Source organism: Tyto alba, unplaced genomic scaffold, assembly GCF_018691265.1.
Source record: "Tyto alba isolate M040663 unplaced genomic scaffold, T.alba_DEE_v4.0 Super-Scaffold_2, whole genome shotgun sequence".
Lineage (NCBI taxonomy): Eukaryota > Metazoa > Chordata > Aves > Strigiformes > Tytonidae > Tyto > Tyto alba.
The window spans coordinates 89,711,710-89,737,835 of NW_024881282.1; the positions used below are offsets into that span (position 1 = coordinate 89,711,710).

General features: G+C 59.0%; 3 protein-coding genes across 9 annotated transcripts; all 3 read right to left on the reverse strand.

Moving 5' to 3' along the window:
- Nucleotides 1-409: 409 nt before the first annotated feature.
- SMO (smoothened, frizzled class receptor) lies at nucleotides 410-7,209 on the reverse strand. Its single transcript, XM_042793383.1, has 12 exons — nucleotides 6,838-7,209; nucleotides 5,069-5,274; nucleotides 4,678-4,887; nucleotides 4,413-4,585; nucleotides 4,004-4,223; nucleotides 3,798-3,921; nucleotides 3,620-3,712; nucleotides 3,342-3,450; nucleotides 3,038-3,223; nucleotides 2,535-2,683; nucleotides 2,318-2,452; nucleotides 410-2,181 (listed from the first exon to the last, which is right to left on the reverse strand). The coding sequence occupies exons 1-12, from the start codon at nucleotides 7,094-7,096 to the stop codon at nucleotides 1,637-1,639; spliced, it is 2,409 nt and encodes an 802-aa protein (XP_042649317.1). The 5' UTR covers nucleotides 7,097-7,209; the 3' UTR covers nucleotides 410-1,636.
- Nucleotides 7,210-11,112: 3,903 nt separating this feature from the next.
- TSPAN33 (tetraspanin 33) lies at nucleotides 11,113-15,720 on the reverse strand. 5 transcript variants are annotated; one of them, XM_042793353.1, is made up of 8 exons: nucleotides 14,610-15,714; nucleotides 13,483-13,540; nucleotides 13,252-13,379; nucleotides 13,061-13,135; nucleotides 12,856-12,951; nucleotides 12,605-12,733; nucleotides 11,977-12,138; nucleotides 11,667-11,893 (listed from the first exon to the last, which is right to left on the reverse strand). In XM_042793353.1, exons 1-8 carry the CDS (start codon nucleotides 14,712-14,714, stop codon nucleotides 11,792-11,794), a joined length of 855 nt encoding a protein of 284 aa, XP_042649287.1. In that variant the 5' UTR covers nucleotides 14,715-15,714; the 3' UTR covers nucleotides 11,667-11,791. The 5 variants fall into 5 exon arrangements, with proteins under 5 accessions (XP_042649284.1, XP_042649283.1, XP_042649286.1 ...); XM_042793350.1 differs by having other exon boundaries at nucleotides 11,113-12,138; nucleotides 13,061-13,099; nucleotides 14,610-15,720; XM_042793349.1 differs by having other exon boundaries at nucleotides 11,113-12,138; nucleotides 14,610-15,718.
- A 2,419-nt stretch (nucleotides 15,721-18,139) lies between these two features.
- On the reverse strand, nucleotides 18,140-21,354 carry LOC122153445 (V-set and immunoglobulin domain-containing protein 8-like). Of its 3 annotated transcripts, none has more exons than XM_042792766.1 (5): nucleotides 21,300-21,354; nucleotides 20,564-20,645; nucleotides 19,753-20,133; nucleotides 19,395-19,520; nucleotides 18,140-18,271 (listed from the first exon to the last, which is right to left on the reverse strand). In XM_042792766.1, the coding sequence occupies exons 2-5, from the start codon at nucleotides 20,619-20,621 to the stop codon at nucleotides 18,174-18,176; spliced, it is 663 nt and encodes a 220-aa protein (XP_042648700.1). In that variant the 5' UTR covers nucleotides 20,622-20,645; nucleotides 21,300-21,354; the 3' UTR covers nucleotides 18,140-18,173. The 3 variants fall into 3 exon arrangements, with proteins under 3 accessions (XP_042648700.1, XP_042648699.1, XP_042648698.1); XM_042792765.1 differs by having other exon boundaries at nucleotides 18,140-18,283; XM_042792764.1 differs by having other exon boundaries at nucleotides 18,140-18,295.
- Nucleotides 21,355-26,126: the final 4,772 nt, after the last annotated feature.

Below are 26,126 nucleotides of genomic sequence, written 5' to 3' on the forward strand. Positions count from 1 at the left end.
GACCCCCAAAAGCACCAACCGCACAGCCTGGGACCCCGCTCCAGCCGCGGCACCCAGCAGCACCCCGAAACGGGAGTCACCCAACGGAGGGTTTGGGGATATTTAAGCCCGTAGTGCCATCTGCTGGCAAAGGGCCCCCCCCCCCCCCCCGAGCCCCCCAACTTCCCCGCCGAAGCCCGGTGAGTGTCCCCCCAAAAGGTCCCGGTAGCACCCGCAGCCGTTTCCAGCCCCCCACACCTGCCTTCCGCCGGCGAAACGGCCGGGACGGGGCGTTTAAAGCACTTTAAAGTGTTTTTTAAAGCACTTTGCAGTGGTTTCTAAAGCGGTCGGAGGCCTTTTAGCAGAAAGGACCGAACCCCACGACGTTTCCCCGCACTCGATACCTCCCCAAAGAGCCCAGGGCAGCCGCTGGCAATGGAAACTTGGCAAATTTAATACTGATACAGGAGGGTTTTCCTTTACACAGCAAAAATGAACCCGTGGAGGTCACCGGGATAGCGAGAAAGCCAGGAGCCTACCAGGATTTAATAAAAACATGGATAGGGATAATGGACAGATACAAAACACCAGCAGGGACTGGAGTCCTCCTACCTCAGGGCTCGGCCAGGTTCGCTGTAACTTGGGTTTTTCTTCTTAAAAAAATAATAAAAAAACCCCTTTGCTCAAGGGGCTGGTGCACCCAGACAGCAAAGGTGACCCCGGCCCGCCTTGCGCGCCCCGGGGTTTTAAAGTTTAATTTTTTTTTATTTTTTTTTTTTTTTTTTTTGCATCATGGCTCAGGGAGCACCCGTGCACCCCAACACGGCCCCCCGTCTCCTGTGGCCGGGGACCACCGTCCCACCAAGCCTCCGGGTTGGGTCTGGTTCAGCTCTCTGAGGAGCTGGAAGGCACTTTGGGACCCCTGAAGAAACTGGGGTGCACCCAAAAAAAACGGGCGTACCCCGGGGGATGCTGCTGCCGCCCCGTGACGGGGAGAGGCAGGGCAGCTCATCCCGCTCTCGGCCGCAGCACCCGAGCGGAGGCCGTGCCCGGCCGTCACATCTCGGCGTATTATACAAAGATTTAAAAATTAAAAAATGTAAAAAAACAGAACAACAAAAAAAAAAAAAACCAACAAAAAACAACCTATTGGCACAAGTGTTCGTAAGCTCTACGTACCATCTCGCCGTGGGCGGGGGCAGAGGGTGAGTGAGGGGGTGTCAGCGGGTCCCAGCACCCCTGGATGTGGGACAAAACTCACCACAAATCTACCCTGACCTCCGCTCGCCCGCTGTCACGGGAGGGCCACCCCGTCCTCGTCGGCTGGCAAATCGATTCAACTGTCCTTAAATCCCTGCAGGACCTGGGTGGGGTTTGTTCCACCGACACCCCGTTTCTCTTCACCCGGCGACGCCGGAGAGGGGGACGCCCCCAAAAGCTTTCTGCCGGCGTCTTGCATCAAGCCTGGGCGACGTGGGGAGAAACGTCGTCCTCCGAGGGGAGGAGTGGGCGGTGGCCAGGCCGGCGGGGTGCTCGGCGCGGGTCCCGGCGGGACGGGGTGGGCTCCGGTGGCCCCCTCGCAGGTTGTCCGTGCAGGACGAGGCTTTGGGTGTCACTCCAAGCGTCCTCGTCCCCTCGCCAACATCCCGCCGGGGTTTTAAAAGTCCGAATCGGCGTCCAGCAGCTCCGCGTCCACCAGGTTGGTCCGGGAGTGGATGGGGGCCAAGCCGGCCCGTCGGCCCTGAGTCCTGGGCCCCCCGCCGCGGGGCAGGGTGCCGGGGTCGGGGGGCCAGAGCGGACCCCCGTTGTGCTGCCAGCGCCCGGTGCTGGGGCCGGGGCTCTCCTCCTCCGGGGTCCCGCTCTCGGGGCAGAAGGGGTTGCTGATGAGGTGGAAGACGTTGGCTCTGCGACGGCTGTCCCACGGCCCCCCGGCGAAAGCGGCTTCGGGCTGACCGGGCGGGAGCCCCGGGATGACATCGGGGGCGAAGGCGACCAGGCAGGGCTGGGGGGGCAGCCGGGGCAGGCGAGGGACGGTGCTGGGAGCCAGGGGGGCTGTGGAGCCCCCCAAGCAGCGCTCGGGATCTGGGCATACCTCCTTCTTCTTCTTCTTCCTCCGTTTCTTCTTGCGGGCGTTGCGTTTCTGCAGCTCGGGGGAAACGTCGGCCTCCACCACCCAGAGGTTGGCCCTCTCCTCCGGTGGCACTGCGGGACACGGGGCGGGTCAGAGCAGCCGCGTCCCCCCCCTGCGCTCCCCCCCGCCAACCCCAGCACCCCTCAACCCAGCTCATCCCTCACCCCCCACCCCGAGATGTCCCAAATGATCCCCCCAAGGACTTGCCAGGCGTCGCCACGGGCGTCACGGAGATGTCCTGAGGCAGGATAGCCCCTCTCCTGGCCACCATCTTGGTGACGTGCTGGGCCCACGCCGAGGACACATCCGCCGACGGCTCGTTGACGTCGAACGCTAAACCAGCTGCAACGGCAACGGGGGAGCCCCGGGTGAAGGTGGGGACCCCGGGGGGCTGCCGAGGCGGCCCCTTCCCACGGGGACGTACCCACGGGGCCGTCGTGCGAGACGGTGTGCATGCTGAAGGACAACTCCTGGCCCGGGTCGCGCAGCAGCTCCTTGCGCTTGGAGAAGGCCTTCGCGATCATCTTGCTCTTCTTGATTCTCTTGGGCTGGTCGTCGCTCTGCCCCGTCAGCCTGGGGACGCGGGCGGGTCAGAGCAGGGACACGGGGTGGCCCAGGGACAGGGGACACACGACCGCAGGCGTTGTAGCTGGGGGGACAGGGACCCTCCCCTCCTCTAGACAGGGACACCAAGGGCTGGGGACCGCGTCGGATGGGTCCCCTGGGGACGGAGGCGTCCCCCAAACAGGCCATGAGACACCTACAAAACGGGAGAGGCCGCCCCGTTTTCCCGAACCGCTCTCTGCTGCGAGCCCACAACCCATCGAGCGGACGGGCAGAAATTTGGGGACGACCTCCACCATCTCAGGACGTCGGGTGAAGCAGGAACGGCTCCACGGAGCTGGGGTGGCGTCCCTGGGGTCCCACCTGCACCAGGTGCGCTTCCAGATGAGCAGGGTGGCCTTGGTCCAGACCCAGGTGCTCATGGAGACGCCGGTGCCGAACATGGCAAAGAGGTTGATCTTCTCCACCAGTAGGCTGGGCCGGTTCTTGATCTCGCAGTCCGGGATGGGCTTGTTGGTCTGGGTGGCGATGGTCACGTTGGCCTCGCAGCTGGGGGGGGGGGGGGACAGACACAAGGACGGTGGCCGTAAGGAGGGGGGACGCCCAACGACACCCTACAGCTCTGCGGAGTGACGATGGGGTGGCAACGCTGGTGGGTCCCACTCACAGGACGTATTCCCGAAAGCTGCGCTCCCACTCCGCCTGGTTGAAGAAGTCATAGAAGTGGCAACCGAAAGTGATGAAGACAAAGCCGAAGGCCAAGAAGCCGAAGATGCCTGGAAGAGAAGTGGGACATCCTTGGTTTAGGATGTCGCTACAGCTTCGTCCCCACCACCGCAGCCACCCCCAGGAAGGTGGGATGGGGCTGTCTGGGTTCAGGGGACAAAACATCCCCCGTTCCCACTCAAATTCCCACAAAAACGGTGGCGACGGAGCGCCGCTTACCCAGCCGCAGCATGGTCTCGTTGATCTTGCTGGCCGCCTTCTCGCTCAGCAGCCCGGGGTGGTTGCTCTTGATGGAGAAGAGCGTCATGACCCCTGCGGTGGAGGGACGAGGTGGTCAGGGTTGATGGGGGACGCCCATGGCGTCCCCTTCCCCACGCCGGGGTGAGCCCACGCCTACCCCGGATGAGGAAATAGCCCCCCACGATGAGGACGAGCCCGATGGGGGCCAGGACGAAGCCGGCCCGGTAGCGGTAGTTCTTGTACCCAACGAAGCAGATGCCGCTGACGGAGTCACCGTCCACCTGGCAGAGATGGGGACGGAGGGGGTCAGTCAGCTGCGGCCACCCCTCCCCGCAGGAGGACCCGCGGCCCCGGTCGCGTTACCTGCGCCACGGCCAGGATGGCCACGGTGAGGACGAAGGGGATGGACCAGGTGATGAGGTGGAAGTAGGAGGTCTTGCCCAGCAGCGGTTGGTAGGTGGTGCCCAGCGCCTTGAAGGAGGTGTGCCAGGCGTAGGTCAGCATGACGAACCAGATGACACCCGACATCAGCGAGTAGTAAACGATGACGAAGATGATGACGCAGGAGAGCGTCTCGTTGGAGCTACAGGGGGGGGAATGAGACAGGAGCGTCACCAACCTCCCCAGGAAGACATGGGGAGGAAGACCTCTCCCACCCCAAGAGCGGAGCACCCTCCGCGCTCCCAAAAAGGCCGAGAAACGCCGAGATCCCTCCTTGGGTTCGGGGACACCTCTTGGCGCGCGGTGGGATGGGGACGGAGGGGACACGTACGTGGGTTCCCCCAGCCTCATGGTGCCGTCGGCCCGGCACACGATCTCGTCGCGGGCGCCGTCCATGAACTGCGCCAGCCAGCCGATGCTGCCCACAAAGAAGCAGGCGTTGACGTAGAAGAGGATGACGGCGGGGTAGCGGTTGGAGTTCCTCCAGTCAGCGACGAACGTGGCCTGGCAGGGAGGAGAAAGGGGCAGCTTGGTGCCCGGTCCCCTTTCGGGGACACCTCCCGCGTGCCCGTCCCCCCCCCCCCGCCGTGCCTCACCAGGGTGAAGAAGGTGCAGAAGATGGTGACGGAGCTGAAGGCGGCGATGTAGACGTGCATCTCGCGGTGCTCCTGGTCGGTGAAGAGCGGGTTCTGGCACTGGATGCCGCAACCCTCCACGTCCTCGTACCAGCTCTTGGGGTTGTCCGTCCGCACCAGCGGCGCCTCGCACTGCCCCGAGCTGTTGAACTTGATGTTCTGCACCTCGTTCTGCCGCAGGAAGAGAAGCGGGGGGGTGGGTAGGGGGTGCGTGAGGAGGAGGAGGCAGCACCCCCGATGGTGAAGGCTGCGCTGCCGGCATGCCCGGGCTGCCCCGTGGGGGGATTTGGAGCCCGCGGCAGCGTGGCGGGGCATCCCCCGCTCCGTGTCCCTTTCCCCCCCGTGTCCGTACCGGGCATCCCTCGGGGAAACGGTCGGGCGTGCACTTGAGGAAGTCGGGCCAGCCGCGCTCGCGCTCCACGATGGTGCAGGGCGCCCGGGTGGCCTGGCAGAGGGTCTGGCTGGGCAGCTCCACCTGCCCGTCCTCACACTTGGGCATGTAGACGGCGCAGAGCAGGGGCTGGATGACGTCCCAGCAGCGCGGGGCGTTGCGCAGGCCTGGGGGGACAGCGGCGTCACTGTCCCCGTCCCCGTGTGCGTGTGTCCCCCCCCTCCTCCAGCCCCACTGGGGACACGGGGCAGAGCCCGGCAGAGGTGGCACCGGCACATGCAGCACCCAGACTCCCCCCCCCCCCCCAAACACCCCCGAGTGCCCTGCCTGTCCCCAGACCCCTGCTATAGCGCTATACCCAGCTCCAGGCCCCCCCTGTACTGTACCCTGTCTCCCCCTCTATACCGCACCCATGCCTGGCCCCCCCTATTATACCTCCACCCCCGTTCCCTGCTATACTGCTCCCCTCTACACTGTACCCACCTCCAGGCCCCTGCTATACAGTTTTCTACGCTGCACCCACCCCCCGTCCCCCACCATACAGCTCCCCTCTATCCTGCACCCATCCCCAGATCCCTGCTACAGTTTTCTACGCTGCACCCACCCCCTGTCCCCCACTATACTGCTAGCCTCTACGCTGCACCCATCCCCAGAACCCCACTATAAAGTTTTCTATACTGCACCCATCCCCTGGCCCCCGCTACAAAGTTTTCTATCCTACACCCATCCCCAGGCCCCCACTATAGAGTTTTCTCTATCGCACCCACCCCCTGTCCCCCACTATACTGCTCCCCTCTACAGTGCACCCATCCCCAGGCCCCCGCTATACAGTTTTCTCAGCTTTTTATACTATACCCATCGCCAGGCTCTCGCTATACAGTTTTCTATACTGCCCACCCCCCCTGTCCCCCACCATACTGCTCCCCTCCACACTGCACCCACCCCCAGGCCCCCGCTATAAAGTTTTCTATCCTGCACCCACCCCCAGGCCCCCGCTATAAAGTTTTCTATCCTGCACCCATCCCCAGAACCCCACTATAAAGTTTTCTATCCTGCACCCATCCCCAGGCCCCCGCTATAAAGTTTTCTATACTACACCCATCCCCAGGCCCCCGCTATAAAGTTTTCTATCCTGCACCCACCCCCAGGCCCCCACTATAAAGTTTTCCACCCTACACCCATCCCCAGGCCCCCACTATAAAGTCTTCTATCCTGCACCCATCCCCAGAACCCCACTATGAAGTTTTCTATCCTGCACCCATCCCCAGGCCCCCACTATAAAGTTTTCCACCCTACACCCATCCCCAGGCCCCCGCTATAAAGTTTTCTATCCTGCACCCACCCCCAGGCCCCCGCTATAAAGTTTTCCACCCTACACCCATCCCCAGACCCCCACTATAAAGTTTTCTAACCTGCACCCATCCCCTGGCCCCCGCTATAAAGTTTTCCACCCTACACCCATCCCCAGGCTCTCGCTATAGTTTTCTCTATCGCACCCACCCCGTCCCCCACTATACTGCTCCCCTCTATCCTGCACCCACCCCCAGGCCCCTGCCACACCGCTCACACCCCCACCCCCGGTTCCCCTTCACAACGCTCCCCGGCGCCCCGTATCCCCCCCCCCCCCCGCCCCGTCGCGGGCCTTTCCCAGACCCCCGCGTGCCCCCCCGCCCCTCTATACCGCGCAGGGCCCCCCCCCGGTCCCGTCCCCGGTCCCGCCCCGCCCGTACCGGACCAGAGCAGCAGCTTTCCGTGAGCCTCCTCCTGCGAGGCGGAGTCGGCGGCCAGCAGCGTGGAGGTGGCGGCGTAGGGCAGGGCCGAGCCCAGGCAGGCACCGTACCGGAGCCGTTCGCAGGGCGCGGGCCGGCGGCAGCGCTCGGGCACGGCCGAAGCGTTGAGGAAGGGGGCGGCGGGGCAGCAGCAGCGGCGGCCGCCCAGCGCCAACGCCATCACCAGCGCCCACCGCCACCCGCCGCCCTGCGCCGCCATCCCGGCCCGCACCGGCGCTAGGCGGGCGGCCCGGCCCCGGCCCCGGCCCCCGCCATGCCCCGACGCCCTTTGTTGAGCTCGCCGAGAGCGGAGCGGGGCCGCTGCTCCTCCTCCTCCTCCTCCTCCTCCTCCTCCTCCTCCTCCTCCTCCTCCCTCAGCGCGGCCCGGCCCGCCGCGGCCCCGCGCCCCCCGCCGGGGCGGGCTGAGGAGAGGCGGCGCGGGGGGGCAGCCCGCTCCGGAGGGGAAAAGGGGCCTTTTTGTGAGGAAAAAGTTCCTTCTTTTTTTTTTTTTTTTTTTTGGAGCGCGCAGGGAGGGGACGGGCGTTTGAGTGGGGAAAGTGGCTTTTGGGGAGGAAAAAGTTCGGGAGCGGGCGGGGGAGGGACGAGTTTCTGAGGGGAAAAGTAGCTTTTTGTGAGGAAAAGTTAAATTTTTTTGAGCGGGCAGAGAGGGGACGAGTTTTTGAGGGGAAAAGGGGCTTTTTGTGAGGAAAAAGTTACTTTTTCTGGAGCTGGCAGAGAGGGGACGAGTTTTTGAGGGGAAAAGGGGCTTTTTGTGAGGAAAAAGTTACTTTTTTCTGGAGCTGGCAGAGAGGGGACGAGTTTTTGAGGGGAAAAGGGGCTTTTTGTGAGGAAAAAGTTACTTTTTCTGGAGCTGGCAGAGAGGGGACGAGTTTTTGAGGGGAAAAGGGGCTTTTTGTGAGGAAAAAGTTACTTTTTCTGGAGCTGGCAGAGAGGGGACGAGTTTTTGAGGGGAAAAGGGGCTTTTTGTGAGGAAAAAGTTACTTTTTCTGGAGCTGGCAGAGAGGGGACGAGTTTTTGAGGGGAAAAGGGGCTTTTTGTGAGGAAAAAGTTACTTTTTCTGGAGCTGGCAGAGAGGGGACGAGTTTTTGAGGGGAAAAGGGGCTTTTTGTGAGGAAAAAGTTACTTTTTCTGGAGCTGGCAGAGAGGGGACGAGTTTTTGAGGGGAAAAGGGGCTTTTTGTGAGGAAAAAGTTCCTTTTTTTTTTTTTTTTTTTTTTTGAAGCGCGCAGGGAGGGGACGGGCGTTTGAGTGGGGAAAGTGGCTTTTTGGGAGGAAAAAGTTCGTGAGCGGGCGGGGGAGGGACGAGTTTCTGAGGGGAAAAGTGGTTTTTTGGGAGGAAAAAGTTACTTTTTTTGGAGCGGGCAGGGAGGAGGACGAGTTTTTGAGAAGGAAAGTGGCTTTGTGAGGAAAAAGTTGGTCTTTTTTCTGGAGCGGGCGGGAGAGAGACGAGTTTTTGAGGGGAAAAGTGGCTTTTTGTGAGGAAAAGTTAAATTTTTTTGAGCGGGCAGAGAGGGGACGAGTTTTTGAGGGGAAAAGGGGCTTTTTGTGAGGAAAAAGTTACTTTTTCTGGAGCTGGCAGAGAGGGGACGAGTTTTTGAGGGGAAAAGGGGCTTTTTGTGAGGAAAAAGTTTGTTTTTTGTTTTTTTTTTTTGAAGCGCGCAGGGAGGGGACGGGCGTTTGAGTGGGGAAAGTGGCTTTTTGGGAGGAAAAAGTTCGTGAGCGGGCGGGGGAGGGACGAGTTTTTGAGGGGAAAAGTGGTTTTTTGTGAGGAAAAAGTTACTTTTTTTGGAGCGGGCAGGGAGGAGGACGAGTTTTTGAGAAGGAAAGTGGCTTTGTGAGGAAAAAGTTACTTTTTCTGGAGCTGACAGGGAGGGGAAGAGTTTTTGGGGAGGAAAGTGGCTTTTTGTGAGGAAAAAATTACTTTTTCTGGAGCTGGCAGGGAGGGGAAGAGTTTTTGGGGAGGAAAGTGGCTTTTTGTGAGGAAAAAGTTACTTTTTCTGGAGCTGGCAGGGAGGGGAAGAGTTTTTGGGGAGGAAAGTGGCTTTTTGTGAGGAAAAAGTTACTTTTTCTGGAGCTGACAGGGAGGGGAAGAGTTTTTGGGGAGGAAAGTGGCTTTTTGTGAGGAAAAAGTTACTTTTTCTGGAGCTGACAGGGAGGGGAAGAGTTTTTGGGGAGGACAGTGGCTTTTTGTGAGGAAAAAAATACTTTTTCTGGAGCTGGCAGGGAGGGGAAGAGTTTTGGGGGAGGAAAGTGGCTTTTTGTGAGGAAAAAGTTACTTTTTCTGGAGCTGGCAGGGAGGGGAAGAGTTTTGGGGGAGGAAAGTGGCTTTTTGTGAGGAAAAAGTTAATTGGGGGGGGGGGGGGGAGTGGGCAAAGAGGGGATCCGTTTTTGAGGAGAAAAATGGGAGTTTGAGGACGGGACTCCCGCTCAAGGAGGAGGGAAGAGAGTTGTTCTCCCGCGGCGGGGGGAAGTTGGTTTGGGGGGGAAATACTGGGTTTTGGGAGGGGAAAGTTGGTTTTAGGGAGGGGAAATGCTGCTTTGGAAGGGGGAGGAGTCGCGTTGGTGGAGAAGATGATCTTTTTTTCGGAGAGAAGTTGGATTTGGGAGGGGGGAAAGTTACTTTTTCAGGTAGAGAAGCCGGGTTTGGGGAAGACAAAAGTTGTTTTGAGGGAGCAAAAAGTTACCTTGGGGGGGTAAAGTTGCTTTTTTTGGCAGAGAAGGCACATTTTTGGAAAAGTTTTTTAGGGAGCTAAGTCACTTTAAGAGGAGAAAGGTTGGATAAGTCAGTCTTTTCGGGGGAAAGTTACTTTTGGGGAAGAAAAAGTCATTTTTTGGAAGAGAAAAGTCGACTTGGGGGACGAGAAGCCACTTTTTGGGGGGGAAAGTCAGTTTAGGGGGACAAAAGCCACTTTAGTTGGAGAGAAAAGTTTATTTTTGTGGATAAAAGTCACTTGCAGGGGCAGTTATTTTGAGGGTAAGAGAAGTTTTTGAGGACAAGAGTCACTTGAGAGGGGAAAGAAAAGTTTCTTTTTTGAAGGGGAAGGTACTTTTGAGAGAGGAAATGTCACTTGGTAGACAAAAGCCACTTCTGGGGGGGAGAAAAGTTGCTTTTTGGGAACAAAAGTCTCTTTTGCAGTTACTTTTTTGAGGGGTAAGTTGTTTTGGGGGGAGAAAAGTCCCCTGTGGAGGGAGAAAAGTTGCTTTCTGGGGAGAAATAGACTTTTTTTTGAGAGGAAAAACACTTTTTTGGGGGGGGGGGGGGGGGAAGAAGCCACCCTTTTGGAGATAACTTGCTTTTGGGGGGAGAAATAGCTCTTTGGAAGAGAAATTTTGAGGAGAAGAGTAACTTTTGGAGGGGAGGAGTGATTCTTTGGAGAAGTGATCACTTTTTTGGGGAAAAAATTACTTTCTTGGGTGACAAGCCACAATTTGGTGGGGGGATGAGGTGGCTTTTGGGTGGAAGAGAAACGTTTTGGAGAGCGAAGTTCCTTTTAGCGGGGCGGGGGGGGGCTGGACTTTTTTGGAAGTTGCTCTTTTGGGGTGATAATCTTTTTTTTTGGGGGGGGGGGGGAGGAACATCACTCTTTGGTGGGGGAGCACCTGGCCAGGGGATGCTGGAGGGGACCAGGGGCCACTTTGGCTGATGCTGGGGCAGGATCAGGCCACCTCGGTCCCCAAAAGCCCTGGGCCACCCCAGCCAAAAGCTGGGGGGGGGGGGGGGGGGGGACAAAACAGCACGGGGAGGTGGCAGGGGGACACGGGGCCAACCCCGGCCTGCCTCGGTGCCTCCCGGCCACACACAAAGGGCCGGGCGCCAGGCTGCATCCCGTCTCCCTCCGCGGCGGGACCACCCAGCCCGAGGAGAAGGAAAAAAAAAAAAATTAAGAAAAAAAAAAAAAAAAAAAACAACAAAAAAAAACCCCAAGCTCCACCCACGCTTCGCGATGACTCTGAAAAGCAGCAGCGAGGCTGCAGGCCTGCGATGCAGCACCCCAAAATTTTGCAGGCTCTTCCCTGGGGCAGAAGTTTGCCTTGCTGCCCCCCCCCCGCCCCCTTTTTTTTTGGGGGGTCCGGCAGCCGCCCCCCCCCCCCCCCCCCCCAATCTGTTGCGATGACGGGGGGCGAAGGGGCTGTCCCCAAGCACCGTGTCCCCACGGAGCCATGGCCCAAAGCCCCGGCGATGTCGTGTCCCCCCCACCCCCCCGAGACCGCAGGCTCTGGCTTTGTCTCTCTTTATTCCCCCCTGAAACCCAAAGGGAAACGTCTCAGCCCGGCACTGAGCCCTCGGGGGGACAGGGGACCGTCCCCTCCTCCCCATGGGGCTCAGCGGGGAGGGGTTCAGCGACGGGACACCCTCCTGTTCTTTTTTCTTCCAGGGCGGCCAGGACAGCACGAAACCCTTGGCTGTGTGTCCGTCCCCCAGGGACAGCAGGACGGAGCCGGCGGAGTTTGTGGCACCCAGCGACGGGGGGCGACACCCCCAATTCCCTCTCCCCACCCCGGGGGCGAAGGCAGCGCGGTGCACAGATCAGGAGAGGACAGACAGACAGGACGCCCACATCCAAGCACGACCTGCGCGCCGCCTCTCACTCCCCCGGACAGACAGACAGCGGCTCACTGGGGGCGGTTCAGTCACGTTCCCCCCCCCCCCCCCCCCCCCCCCAAAAACAAGTCGCGCGGAGCAGCACGGCACATCCCAGCAAACACAGCACCGGCTGCCGAGCCCACCGAATCCCCAGCGTCCCTCTCCAACCTCCCTCTTCTCCAGCAAAACCCCTTCAGCTCTCCCTACGGATCCGGCGTTCGGGAAAAAAAAAAAAAAAAAAAACAAAAAAAACAATAAATTCACCGTCGAGGCTGCGTCTCCCCGACGCTGCGGGGACGGGCACGCGGGCTCAGTACCAAGGGTCTGCCCGGTGTTGCTGGTTGTAGAGCTGCAGCTTGACCTGGTCTTTGATCTGGTTGATGAGGATCTGAGCCAACAAGATGCCCACCAGCTGTGCGGGAGAGGGAGAGGAGGTGAGGAAGGCCGCGAGGAAGACCGCCAGGAGGAAGACCAGGAGGAAGGCCCCGCCGGTACCTGGGGGAGGGCCAGCCCCAGGGCGATGCCCCCCAGTAAGAAGAGGTTGCTGTGGATCCAGTTGACCAGTTTGTCGATGCAGCCGTTGGTGTAGATGAAGGCGCCGGCCTCCAGGTAGCTCCTGGACTGCACCCCCCGCCCGCACAGGGTGTTCACCACGGCCTGGGAGGGGGGACAGGAGGGGACACAAAGGGGTTGGGGACGAAACCCACCGGGCTGGGGGACAAGGCGGGGGGGGCAACTGGGAGCTCTGCCTCAGCCACCAGTCAGGGTGTCCCCCTCCTTAGTGTCCCCAGCCCCATCCCTCCACCGCTGCGTCCCCTTATCACCCACAGCCCCCCTGCAAGGGACAACACCGAGGGGGGGGGGTGGGTGACAGGGTCCCTGCCTCACCACCCCCCCCCCAAATTCACCCCGAGCCCACCACAGCACCCCCAAAACTGTGAGGGTGCTCCAGCTTCCCATGTTTTGCCGATGGGTTCCCTCTCCTGGGGTGCGGGGGCTCTGCGCTCAGTGCAGCCTCAAGGGACAGGATCAGAGGTGCAGAGTGGGGGTCCCCCCAAAAACACCCGGGGGGGGGATGTGTGTGGGTGTGTCCCCCCCCTCACCCCCAGGACACCGTCCTCACCTGCTCAGCGTCCCGCAGGCAGCAGGAGAAGGGGACGGAGCAGCGCTCCCGGCTGGGGTTGGCGGCCGTGCAGTTGAAGTAGATGTTCTGGGACCAGTCCTTGTAGGAGACCCCCCCGCAGCAGCTGAACTGGGGAGGAGGGGACGGGACAGGGACACTGGGACCATGGGCAGCAAGTGACACCCCACTTTTGCGGGGGGGGGGGTGTGGGGTGTGTGTGCATCCCCCCTTTTCATCCATCCCCCCCGCACCTCCCGCTGCCCAAAGTCGATGAGGTTCTGCAGGTCCAGGTCATCCCGGTAATGCACGATGGCACCGTTGATGATCTCGGTGACCTTCCCGCGCGCCTGCGCGATGAGGGGGGGACACACACACACCAGCAAGGTCGTCACCCAACGGGGCAAAGCTGGGGGTCACCCAGCCCGCCCCCCCCCCCCCAACCCAAATATTTATTACCTTATCAGAGAAGACAAAGCCCAACACGCCAGCAGCCAGCTGCAGGAGGAAGACGACGGTCAGGCAGATGCAGAACTGCGAGGAGGGCGAGAGGAGCGTGACGGGGATGGAGACCGCCGGCGCCGAGGGACACCCCCGGGGGGGGGGGAACACGGACATGAGGGGACACACACCCCCCCCCCCAAACTCACCGCCTGCAGCAGGCAGATGTTCTCCCGCAAGGAGCCCACGCAGCCGCAGAAGGTGATGAGGAAGGTGAGGACGCCCACCGCGACGAGCAGGACGGCGGGATCCACCGCCAGGCAGGCCAGCGCCGCCTCTGCCGCGGCCAGCCGTCACCGACACCCCCCGGGGCCACCAACACCCCCCCCCCCAAAAAAAAAAAAAAAACGAGGGGCCCCGAGCCCCCCCCCAGACCTCACCTGCGTGCTTCAGCAGCCGGGCGTAGACCCCCACCGCCACCATCACCATCGAGATCACCTGCGGAGCAGGGCGGGGGGGGGGGGGGGGCTGAGCCGCTGCCCCGGGGCCCCTCGTCACCCCCAACGTGTCCCGAGGGGACAGAGCCCCCTCCCGTCCCCACCCCGGGGCATGGAGTTTGGGGGAAGTGAGAAACTTCCTCAAAATAAATGCGATTTTAAACGTGGGGAAAGCCCTTGAAAAAAATTCCGACCTTCAGGAAAAAAAAAAAAACAAAACAAACAACACCCCAAGAAACGTTAAAAAAAAAACAAAAAACCACAAAATGTAAAAAAAGTCCAACCCAAAACATAAAAAAACCAAATCCTCAAAAACATGAAAAAAATCCCCACCATAAAAAAGTCCCCCAAAAAACATAAATCCTCAAAAAACACATTAGAATTCCCCCACAAAAAACGCAAAAAAAAATCCCCAAAAAAATTGTTTTTAAAAAATCCTCAACATTAAAAATCCCCCAAAAACATAAATCCCCCAAAAACCATAAAAGAATCCCTGAAAAACATATTAAAAGAATTCCCCCAAAACCATAAAGATAATCCCCCAAAACAACTTAAAAAAATCGCCCAAAAAATATTTTTAAAAAATCCTCAAAAAACACAAAAACATTTTCAACATTAAAAAATCCTCGAAAAACATAAATCCCCCCAAAACCCAAGAAATCCCCCCAAATATATTAAAAGAATTCCCCCAAAACCATAATCCTCAAAAACATAAAAAAAAAATCCCCCAAAAAACATTTTTAAAAAAAAAGCCCAAAAAACATAAAAGAATCCTCCCCAAAAAATTTTTTAAAAATCCTTAAAAAAACATTAAAAAAAAAAAAAAGTCCCCCAAGACCCCAGACCATGGAAGTCCCTGCGTGGGGGGGGGGGGGGGGGGGGGGCCTGGAGACAAGAGGGGTCTCTCTGCCCCCCCACCCCAATGTCACCGCTTGCGTGGGGGGGCGGGACGTCACCTGCGCGGGGCCAGGATCGGGCCCAACGGCCGGTGCTGGCGGGTGTCACCCCCCTCGTGTCACCCCCCACCCGTGGGGGCTCCGGGTGCCCCCCCCCCCCCCCCCCGCACTCACCCAGAAGAGCGTGTTGAAGAAGAAGAGCACGTACTTCACCGTCGGGCTCACGAAGGAGAAATCGTCCCCGGGGGGCCCGGCGCCGCCCCCCGCCCGCCTCGCCATGGCCGAGCCGGGACCGACCCACCCGGGACCGACCCACTCGGGACCGACCGACCCACCCGACACGGGACCCGCCGCCCGGCTCCGCGCCCTGAGGTGACTGACCGCTCCGCACCCCCGGCCAGCGGCCCGCCCCACTCCCTCATTGGCCCGCCTGCTGACTCTGACTTCCCATTGGTGGCTTTCCCCGTCGCTCAGCCCCCGCTGCTCCCCGAAGCTCAGTGATTACCGCCGCACCTGTTCGCGGCGCCCCCGGCCTTAAAGGGCCAGCGCCCCTCCTCCTTAAAGGGCCAGCGCACCCGGGGGCTGCAATCACCTCACGAGCGCCTCCTGGCTGACCCCGCAGCCCCGCTTGGCCCAAATCTGCCTGAATTGTGCTGTCCCTGCCCCAGAGACCCTCCAGCTCGGCGGGATGCTTGCATTTTATAAAAATCATAATTTATAATTGATTTCTGCCCTCGGTGACAGACCTGGGGGGGAGGGGGGGACACAAGGGGACAGCAGGGACACAGGAGAGCCCTTGTCCCTGAAACGTGCCCAGCTGGTAAGATTCAGGATTCTCCTCAAAGGGCCCGGCCAAATCTGACCCCAAATTTGCAGAAATCACCCCAAAACCAGCAGTGCCGACAGTCTGTCCCCGGTGACTTTACTGGCACGAGGAAGCGGGAGCCCAAGCCCCAGCAAGTCTCCAATCCACTGCCAAAATCTGCGTAAAAAAACGGGGAGTTTGGTGGATTTCTTTGCGCATTTCCCCTCATTTCTGGGCGTCCAGTGTGACCCCCCTGAAGCCGGTGACAAGGAGGAGGAGGACGGCTCCTTCCTCCACCCCAACACTCTGCCCCATTCCCTCCACACTCCGGTTGCTCACCTCGTTTGCATTAATTACAGGCTCAGGAACACAAGGAATCAGCAGGTCCCTTCCTGAACCAGCTCCCAGCCTCAAATCCCTTTTTTTTTGCAGAATTTTTACACCTATTTTTCGCGGCCCAATTTTCATGAGCCGCCATCTCATCCCATTGCTGTGACATGGTTGTGCCATCGCGGGGCCAAGTCCCCTTTGCTTGGGGGACCTCTGCCCCTCTGTTACTACTATATTTATTATTGTATTCATTATTATAGTTATTGTTATAATTATTAACATATTTATTTTATTAATATATTTATCATTTCTCCACCATGCCTGGGTTCATCAAGGCTGGAAAGCCCCAGGGAGCCGCTGATGGTGCCAGCATGGCCCTTCCTGTCAGCAACTGAGAATTTTGAGAAAAGGAACTGAAACCAAAAATCCCCTTCTTGCTTTTAGGGTCACTGAGGTGCCACCGCGGTGGTGACACCCGGCCCGTGTCACCCAGGAGCCACCACCCGGCCCCAGCTGCAGGTCCTGGGGAGGTGTTTGCTTCGGGTGCTACTGGAAGAAGCCCCCGTGGCCCCCAAAAAGCCATGGTTGATGCCCGTGGGGATCCAGGGAGCCCCCTCAGGCCACCCACAGGGCCTTGCTGGGGTGGGACGCTCCCGAGTCCCCACGGAAGTGCTTCTGCCCCGGCGGTGAAGATGAAGGTGCCCACGCTGGCCCATGGAGGCACCATCCTCCTGTCAGGTCTGCACATCCGTCTGTCAGACCTGCACCTCCACCCATCCCACCTGCGTGGCCACCCGTCAGATCTACGCGCCCACCCATCAGATCCATGCTTCCACTCCTCAGATCTACGTGTCTCCCATCAGATCTATGTGCCCACCCATCAGATCTGCACGTCCACCCATCAGATCTCTGCGTCCACTCAACAGATCTACGTGTCTCCCATCAGATCTACACGTGCACTCAACAGATCTGCACATCCACCCATCAGATCTACGCATCCACCCAACAGATCTACATGTCCACCCAACAGATCCATGCGCCCACTCGTCAGATCTACGTGTCTCCCATCAGATCTACGTGTCCATCCATCAGATTTACGTGTCCACTCAACAGATCTACGTGTCTCCCATCAGATCTACGTGTCCATCCATCAGATTTACGTGTCCACTCAACAGATCTACGTGTCTCCCAACAGATCTACGTGTCTGCCATCAAATCTGCACGTCCACCCATCAGATCTACACGTCCACTCAACAGATCTACGTGTCCACCCATCAGATCCATGCGCCCACTCGTCAGATCTATATGTCTCCCATCAGATCATGTGACCCATCAGTTCTATACATCCACCCGCCAGATCTACGTGTCCACCCACTGGATCTATGCGTGACCCATCCGTTCTATACATCCACCCACTGGATCTACGCGTGACCCATCCGTTCTATACATCCACCCACTGGATCTACGCGTGACCCATCCGTTCTATACATCCCCAGCCTGGGGGTGACAAGTGGCTGTGGAGCGGGGAGTGTCCAGGCACACACATGTGAGTGAGCGCGTGTGTGTGTTACACGCGTGTGCACACGGAAGGGGACGGGACACGGAAGGTGACACGCCCCACTCCCCCCCTAAAACAGCGCGCCGCGGGACACGGGCACCACGCGTGACCGAGGGGGCGTGTCCAACAGCGAAGGCGGGGCGGGACGTGGGCAAGGCGTGGACACAGGGGAGGCGGGACGATGGGAGGGGCGGGGCGTGGGGCGTGTCCGGTGACGGGAGGGGGGCGTGTCTGTGGGCGTGGCCACCCCGTCCCAGCCGTCAGCATCAGCGCTCAGGGGTGGGGGGAGAGGAGGGTTCGGGTGCACACGTGGACGCGCCCCCGCGAGACCATTCCCCCCCCGGCACCCCAATATCCCATCCCCCCCCCCCGGCACCCCCCTTAACCCATTCCCACCCCTCCGACACCCCCCATCTCCCCCCCCCAGAAACCCCATCTCCCCGCCCTCTCCCCCCCTCCTCGAGACTCACATCCCCCCTTCCAAGACACCCATATCCCATCACCCCCCCACAGATTCCCAGCACCCCCATCCGCCCCCCAGGACACTCATGTCCCATTCCCACCCCCCTTGGTACCCCCATCCCCCCCCCGCGACCCCCCCCACCCTCCCCAGCACCCCTATATCCCATCACACCCCCCCGGGACCCCCACATCCCTTCCCCCCCCCCCGCACCCCCACATCTCATCCCTACACGGGAACCCCCCCATCTCATCCCCCCCCATCTCATCCCCCTCCCCCATATTCCCCCCCACGGGGTGCAGCCCCAGGGCGCACTGGCAAGGAGGGGGCCCACCCCCCCCAGCTCCGCAGCAACGCGCTTTATTTGGGGACCAACAGCCCCCCCGGCCGACACCCCGCGGGGTTTGGGGTCCCCCCCGATTTGGTGGGGGGGAAACCCCCCCTGCCCTGCCCCCGGAGCCCAGCAGACACTCCCCCCCCCCCCCCAGGCCGCTGTGCACCCACCCTGCCCCCCCAAGCATTGCCCCAGCCCCCCCAAACCCCCCGTTCGGTGGAGCCAGGGCCTCATCCTGCACCAGCGTGCCCTCAGGTGCTGAGACTTTTCAGGTCACCCAAGGCCACCGCTGCTCTTCCTCCTCCTCCTCCTCCTCCTCCTCCTCCATCGGCAGCTCCGGGCTCCTGGGCTGCACCCCGCGCTGAGGGCAATGCTGAGCCGGGGTGGTGGGACCCCCACGTGCCACCCATGGGGGGACCCCTCCTCCTCCCAGCCACCATCCTCATCTTCATCTCAGTCCCATCCCCATCCTCATCTTCATCCCAGCCACCATCCTCATCCTCAACCCAGTCCCATTCTCATCCCCATACCAGCCACCACTCTCATCCCCTCTCTTCATCCCCATCTCCATCCTTGTCCCCATCCCCATCTTCATCCTCATCCCCATTCCATCACCATCTTCATCCCATCCTCATCCCAAGTCCAATCTCATCCTCTTCCCACCCTCATCCCCATTCCCATTCCATCCCCCTCTTCATCCTCATCCCATCCTCATCCCCATCTTCATCCTCATCCCATCCCATCCTCATCCCCATCTTCATCCTCATCCCATCCCATCCTCATCCCCATCTTCATCCTCATCCCATCCCAGTCACCAGCCTCATCCCATCCCCATCCTTATCCCAGTCCCAGCCCCATCTTCATCCCATCCTCATCCCCATCTTCATCCTCATCCCATCCCAGTCACCATCCCCATGCCCATCCTCATCCTCATCCCAGCCACTATCCCAATCCCCCTCTTCATCCCCATCTCCATCCTTGTCCCCATCCTCATCCCATCCCAGTCACCATCCCCATCCCATCCTCATGCTCATCCCCATCCCAACCCCACCTTCATCTTCATCCCATCCTCGTGCTCATCCCAACCTCATCCCCATCCCCATCTTCATCCCATCCTCATCCTCATCTCAATCCCACCCTTGTCTTCATCCTCATGCCATCCCTATCCTCATGCCATCCTCATCCTCATCTCAATCCCACCCTTGTCTTCATCCTCATGCCATCCCTATCCTCATGCCATCCTCATCCTCATCCCATTCCCATCCTCATCCCAATCCCATCCCCAACTTCATCCTCATCCCATTCCCATCCTCATCCTCATCCCCCCCCATCCCCACTCCAACTTCACAAATCATCTGGGACCAGACCAGAAAACCCATCCCCCTTGTCTCCCCTTTTTCCCCCCACTGACTTCGGGAGGGGGGGGGGGGGTGTGGGGTGTCACCAGGCACCCCCACCCCCCCAGCACTCACCTCGGTGCCCGCAGCACCGGCGCCCGTAGCGGCAGCAGAGCAGGACGCCGATGGCCACGGCAGTGAAGGCGGCGGTGAGGATGCACACCACCATGATCATGTCCGGCTCCTCGCTTCTCGGCACCTCTGCGGGACGACGCAGGGACGTGGAGACAAAGGCCAGACCCCCCCTTCACCAAACCCCCACACACACCCGGGCTGGGGGTACCCCAAAACCCTGGGGGGGCGGCGGGACACACACACACACCGGGCACCACCCGCATGGAGCCAAGGGCTGGTGTTGGAGCGAGAGCTGGTCACATCAAGGAATAGGAGACACCCCAAAATGAAGGGTGTCACCCCCCCCAAGGACGCTCACCTGGCAGGGGGGGCTGCAGCACCAGGCTGCAGAGGAGCTCCGGGGGGGCGGCGGCGGTGGCGGCCACGTAGCAGGAATAATTCCCAAAATCGGGATCGCTGAGGTTCCTCAGGAGCAGGGACACGCCGGTGGCCCCCGGCCCCGCGGCGCAGAAGCCCACCCTGCCCCGAAAGCGGTTGTGCGGTTCCTCCGGTGGGTGCCAGCCCGGCTCCGGCGGCGGGTGCCCCTCCAGGCGGTGGGTGAGGACGGGGACGGGGTGCTGGGTGCCGGCCCGGTGGGTGCAGGTGAGGGTGACCCCACGCAAATGTCCCCAAGGCTGGGTGCCGCAGGGCAGGCAGGCGTCCTCGCCCACCGCCGCCGTGACGGTGACGGGGGGCTGGTCTGTGGAGAGGGGGGGGCACACACACAGAGCGGGGTCACGCTTCCCTCCCCCCCCAAAATCCCACGGGAGCCCTGTAATGGGGACATTGGGGGGGGGGGGATGACATGGAGTGGGGTACCCCCCTGAGACAGGGGGGTGGATTTTGGGTGCAGGGGGTGGGGTGGGGTTTGGGGACAGTGGGGACGTCGGCGAGGATGATGATGGTGGCATCTGGGGTTGAGCGGCGGCTCCTGGCGAGGCCGAGGGCTCAGCGGTGCCAAGCAGCCGCCCCGTGAGTCACCACCGTGGTGCTGGGAACCGTCACCCGCTCGTCCCTTTGGGATGCCCCCCCCCCCCCACGCATGGGAGGAAAAGAGGGGGGTGCAGATTTGGGGGATTGGGGGCTCTATCCGGAACCCCCCCCCCCACCACCCCACTGCCAGTGGGTACCTGCCCGGGCGAGGAGGGGAGCCAGGGCCCAGAGCGCCGCGACGGGGACCAGCACCATCCTGCCGGCATCCGGACCCGCCGCCTGGGCAGCACCCGGGGAGGGCGGTCACGGCACCGGCACCGGGGGGGTCACCCCAAAAACACCCCGCACTGCCCCCCCCCCCCCCCGGAATGTTCACCCCAGCTGGGGTGGGCAGGGCATGGGGTGGGGGTGTGGGGGCTGGGGTGCTATAGGGCAGGGTCTGGGCACCTATAGGGCAAGGGTCTGGGGCAAGTATAGGGCAGGGTCTGGGCACCTATAGGGCAAGGGTCTGGGGCAAGTATAGGGCAGGGTCTGGGCACCTATAGGGCAGGGGGTCAGGCAGGTATAGGGCAGGGGTCTGGGGCAGCTATAGGGCAGAGTCTGAGGCAGCTATAGGGCAGGGTTGGGGTAGTTATAGGGCAGGAATACTATAGTGGGTATAAGGCAGGGTCTGGAGTATCTATAGGGCAGGGTCTGGGGCACCTATAGGGCAGGGCCTGGGGCATCTATAGGGCAGGGCCTGGGGCATCTATAGGGCAGGGTCCGCAGCGGCTATAGGGCAGGGCCCGGGGCGGGTGTGGGGCAGGGCCGTGGGGCAGCAGAGCCCCCTTCCCCCCCCCCCCCCCTCCGGGGATGCTCTGGGGCCCGGCAGCCCCCCCCGGCCCGGGGAGAGATGGGGGGGGTCACCCTCCGCCCGGCCCCCGCGCCCCTCACCGTGGCGTCCCGGCTGCCGCCTGCCCGCGCCCAGCCCCCGGGAGCCGCTCCGGCGCCACCGCCCGGACACGCCCCCGGACACGCCCAGGCCACGCCCAGGCCACGCCCCGCGCTGGGAAGCATCGGGAGGGAGAATGGGATGGGAATGGGATGGGAATGGCCCCGCCCACCCAGCCGTGCCCCGCCCACCCGGCCGTGACTCACCTCCGTGTGCCCCGCCCACCCAGCGGTGCCACTGCCCCGCCCTCATGTGCCCCGCCCACCCGGCTGTGCCCCACCCAGTTGTGCCCCGCCTACCCAGCTGTGACTCACCCACCCGTGCTCCTCCGCGCCCACCCGTGGGTGTCACCGCCCCACTCCTGCCCGTGGCGGGGGTGGGGACACGCCGGGGGGGGGGGTTCAGGGCCCCGCGAGAGCCGGAGCCCCCCGCGGGGGCGGAGCGGCGGCTCTTAATTAGCGCTAATGAGAGGGAGGGGGCAGGAGGTGACAGGGGTGCCCCACGGGCGGGGGCGCCTCGGTGACACGCGAGGACACGCGGGGCTGGCGGCGGGGGGGCCACACACCCCCGCGGGCGTCGGGGCGGAAACCACGGGGTTAAAACCGCAGGTCAGGTTTTCATGTCTTTTATGTTTTTACACACAAAATACACAATATTTGTGTAGTTTTATATGATATGCAGAATGGGCAATAATCATCTATTTTATATTATATACAAAATACATAATATTTACACTATATAGAGAATAGATCATTTTAACATGGTAAGGTTTAATAATATAATATAGTACAACATAACATACTATCATTAATATAATATATAATATAACATAATATAACAATATAATGCAATATAATGCAATACAATGCAATATAATGCAATATAATTGATATAATATAATATAATATAATATAATATAATATAATATAATATAATATAATATAATATAATATAATATAATATAATATAATATAATATAATATAATATAATATAATATAATATAATGTAATGTAATAAAATAATACAATATAATGGAATTAGAATAAATAGAATAGAATTAATATAATATAGTATAACATAATATCATTAATATAATATATAATATAACATAATATAACAATATAATATAATATAATATAATGTAATGTAATATGATGTAATATAATAAAATAATACAATATAATGGAATTAGAACAGAATAGAATAGAATAGAATAGAATAGAATAGAATAGAATAGAATAGAATAGAATAGAATAATGTTATGTCTCTCTATCTCTCGTTTTACTACAAGTCACTACAAAATTACCCCTAGGAAAGCATATATATATTTTTTTTACAGGAATAAAGCAAATTTAGGTATACCAGAAGTTATTTCATAATTTCAGCTAGTAATATAAGTATGTACAGTACTTACAAAAATATACAATAATATTTTCTATTACATACAAAAGAGATTATATTTAATTTTTATGTTATATACAAAAGATACAATATTAATATTACATGCCAAATATAAAATATTAATATAAAGTAATGTGACATAATATAAAGTAATGTGATATCACGGATTTAGAATAGAATAGACCAATATTGTGTCTCTGTCTACTACAAGTCACTGCAAAATTACCACAAGGAAAATCTCTCTCTGTGTAACAGTGCCCGTGCGTGACACAGGAGCTGACACCTGGGCCGGGAGCAGAGCCAGCGCCGCCCACCCGCAGCTGCTGCCGAGCCCCGGCGGGTGACAGGGACCCCAACTGGTGACAGGGACCCCAACTGGTGACAGGGAGCCCCGGCGGGTGACAGGGACCCCAACTGGTGACAGGGAGCCCCAACTGGTGACAGGGAGCCCCAACTGGTGACAGGGACCCCAACTGCTGACAGGGACCCCAACTGGTGACAGGGAGCCCCGGCGGGTGACAGGGACCCCAACTGGTGACAGGGACCCCAACTGGTGACAGGGAGCCCCAGCGGGTGACAGGGACCCCAACTGGTGACACAGAACCCCAACTGGTGACAGGGACCCCAACTGGTGACAGGGAGCCCCAGCGGGTGACAGGGACCCCAACTGGTGACACAGAACCCCAACTGGTGACAGGGACCCCAACTGGTGACAGGGAGCCCCAGCGGGTGACAGGGACCCCAACTGGTGACACAGAACCCCAACTGGTGACAGGGACCCCAACTGGTGACAGGGAGCCCCAGCGGGTGACAGGGACCCCAACTGGTGACACAGAACCCCAACTGGTGACAGGGACCCCAACTGGTGACAGGGAGCCCCAGCGGGTGACAGGGACCCCAACTGGTGACACAGAACCCCAACTGGTGACAGGGACCCCAACTGGTGACAGGGAGCCCCAGCGGGTGACAGGGACCCCAACTGGTGACACAGAACCCCAACTGGTGACAGGGACCCCAACTGGTGACAGGGAGCCCCAGCGGGTGACAGGGACCCCAACTGGTGACAGGGAGCCCCAACTGGTGACAGGGAACCCTGGCGGGTGACAGGGAGCCCCAACTGGTGACAGGGACCCCAACTGGTGACAGGGAACCCCGGCAGGTGACAGGGAGCCCCAACTGGTGACAGGGAGCCCCAGCGGGTGACAGGGACCCCAACTGGTGACACAGAACCCCAACTGGTGACAGGGACCCCAGCGGGTGACAGGGACCCCAACTGGTGACAGGGAGCCCCAACTGGTGACAGGGAGCCCCGGCGGGTGACAGGGACCCCCAACTGGTGACAGGGAGCCCCAACTGGTGACAGGGAGCCCCAGCGGGTGACAGGGACCCCAACTGGTGACAGGGAGCCCCGGCGGGTGACAGGGAACCCCGGCTGGTGACAGGGACCCCAACTGGTGACAGGGAGCCCCAGTGGGTGACAGGGAGCCCCAACTGGTGACAGGGACCCCAACTGGTGACAGGGAACCCCAACTGGTGACAGGGAGCCCCAGCTGGTGACAGGGACCCCAACTGGTGACACGGAACCCCAGCTGGTGACAGGGAACCCCAGCTGGTGACAGGGAGCCCCGGCTGGTGACAGGGAGCCCCGGCTGGTGACACGGAACCCCGGTTGGCGACACGGAACCCCAACTGGTGATGCAGAATCCCGTTTGGTGACAGGGAACCCCGATTGGTGACGGGGAACCCCAGTTGGTGACACGGAACCTCAGTTGGTGACACAGAACCCTGGTTAGTGACACGGAACCCCAATTAGTGACAGGGAACCCCAGTTGGTGACACAGAACCCCGGTCGGTGACACAGAACCCCAGTTGGTGACACGGAACCCCAATTAGTGACAGGGAACCCCAGTTGGTGACATGGAACCCCGGTCGGTGACACGGAACCCCGGTCGGTGACACAGAACCCCAGTTGGTGACACGGAACCCCAATGAGTGACAGGGAACCCCAGTTGGTGACACGGAACCCCGGTCGGTGACACAGAACCCTGGTTGGTGACACAGAACCCCGGTCGGTGACATGGAACCCCGGTCGGTGACACAGAACCCTGGTTGGTGACACAGAACCCCGGTCGGTGACATGAAACCCCGGTCGGTGACACACCGCCCACCTGTGAGGTGTCACCCGCCGTGGCTCTGGGTACAACCACTGCCCCTCACCCCCCGCCCCGGGTGAGCCATGGCACCGCGTCCCCCCGGTGTCCCCACGAGGGGTCCCTGGCCAGGCCACCTCCCACACGGCACCTCATTTTGGGTAAATCACCAGATATTTCTCTTTTGACACCCTTTTTTTGGGGCGCTGGGCCATGGGCGGGTATACGACAGCGGCTCTGGGGGTGGGGTCCCCCACTCTGCACCCCCAGAATCCTGCCAGCTGCTCCCACCCCGAGGGGACCACCAGCAGTGACCCACCCAAGGGGGTCTGGGGAGGTCTCGTTCACCCCCAAACCTCCAGGGGTTCAGCTCACGGGTTCGTGGATCCTGCTGGACACAAGGACTTGGTGGTTTTGTTTCCGTTAATTTATTTATTAAAATTAATATCCCTTACTATTCCTCTAAATCACTATTAGTGACAGTTATTGTCTACTATCACTATAATATAAAATACTATTCATATTAATTACTAACAGTAATATTAGTGTTAACAATACAGATGAACAGTAATAGCAATAATAGATTATTAGCGATAATACATATTACTAAAGTAATTAGTAGATCTTTATCAGTTCTACTGATCTACTTTAGATCTAATTAGTTCTGCTAATAAGTAGATCTTTATTACAAATCACTATAAATTAATATTAAACTTACGATGAGTAAAGCAATAGGGTATCACAAGTTACTTAAAATTACTACCAGAAAAGCAAATATATACTCAATATTACTAATTAATCCAAATTACCACCAGTAAAGCAACAAAGGTTCTTATGATTAATTACCTTTATGCACACAACTATTTATATGTTCCACCATTTTGAGGCGTTGCCACCGTTTTCAGGCATCTCCACCATTTTGTGGCGTTGCCACCATTTTGAGGCGTTGCCACCATTTTGAGGCGTTGCCAATGTTTTGAGGCCTCACCAACGTTTTGAGGTGGCACCATCGTTTTGAGGCCTCACCACCATTTTGAGGTGGGGAACACACCGTCCTTGGGGGCCGCCACGAGTGGGACCACACCATCCCTGTGGTACAAGATCCAAGACCATGGCCATGTGTCCACCGGTGTCAGGGACAGACCCTGAGCAGGGACGGCTCCAGGTTGACGTGCCGCTGAATGCCATTTGTGTCATATTTGATTTAATTAGATTCATTAGTGGAAACCCGACTAGTACAATTTACTAGCACACAAACACCTCCAGGCCAGAGGAGA

Excerpts from the sequence above, each read along its gene's own strand:
- SMO (XM_042793383.1), bottom strand. The coding sequence starts at position 7,096 with ATGGCGGCGCAGGGCGGCGGGTGGCGGTGGGCGCTGGTGATGGCGTTG. Across the intron at positions 3,451-3,619 it reads CGAGACCATGCTGCGGCTGG|GCATCTTCGGCTTCTTGGCC; the intron begins GTAAGCGGCGCT and ends CTTCTCTTCCAG. Across the intron at positions 2,684-3,037 it reads TGGAAGCGCACCTGGTGCAG|GCTGACGGGGCAGAGCGACG; the intron begins GTGGGACCCCAG and ends CCGCGTCCCCAG.
- LOC122153445 (XM_042792764.1), bottom strand. The coding sequence starts at position 20,621 with ATGGTGCTGGTCCCCGTCGCGGCGCTCTGGGCCCTGGCTCCCCTCCTC. Across the intron at positions 19,521-19,752 it reads GCTGCAGCCCCCCCTGCCAG|AGGTGCCGAGAAGCGAGGAG; the intron begins GTGAGCGTCCTT and ends GTCGTCCCGCAG. Across the intron at positions 18,296-19,394 it reads CCGGTGCTGCGGGCACCGAG|CATTGCCCTCAGCGCGGGGT; the intron begins GTGAGTGCTGGG and ends ACCCCGGCTCAG.
- TSPAN33 (XM_042793349.1), bottom strand. The coding sequence starts at position 14,714 with ATGGCGAGGCGGGCGGGGGGCGGCGCCGGGCCCCCCGGGGACGATTTC. Across the intron at positions 13,136-13,251 it reads ACATCTGCCTGCTGCAGGCG|TTCTGCATCTGCCTGACCGT; the intron begins GTGAGTTTGGGG and ends CCCTCCTCGCAG. Across the intron at positions 12,952-13,060 it reads GCTTTGTCTTCTCTGATAAG|GCGCGCGGGAAGGTCACCGA; the intron begins GTAATAAATATT and ends CTCATCGCGCAG.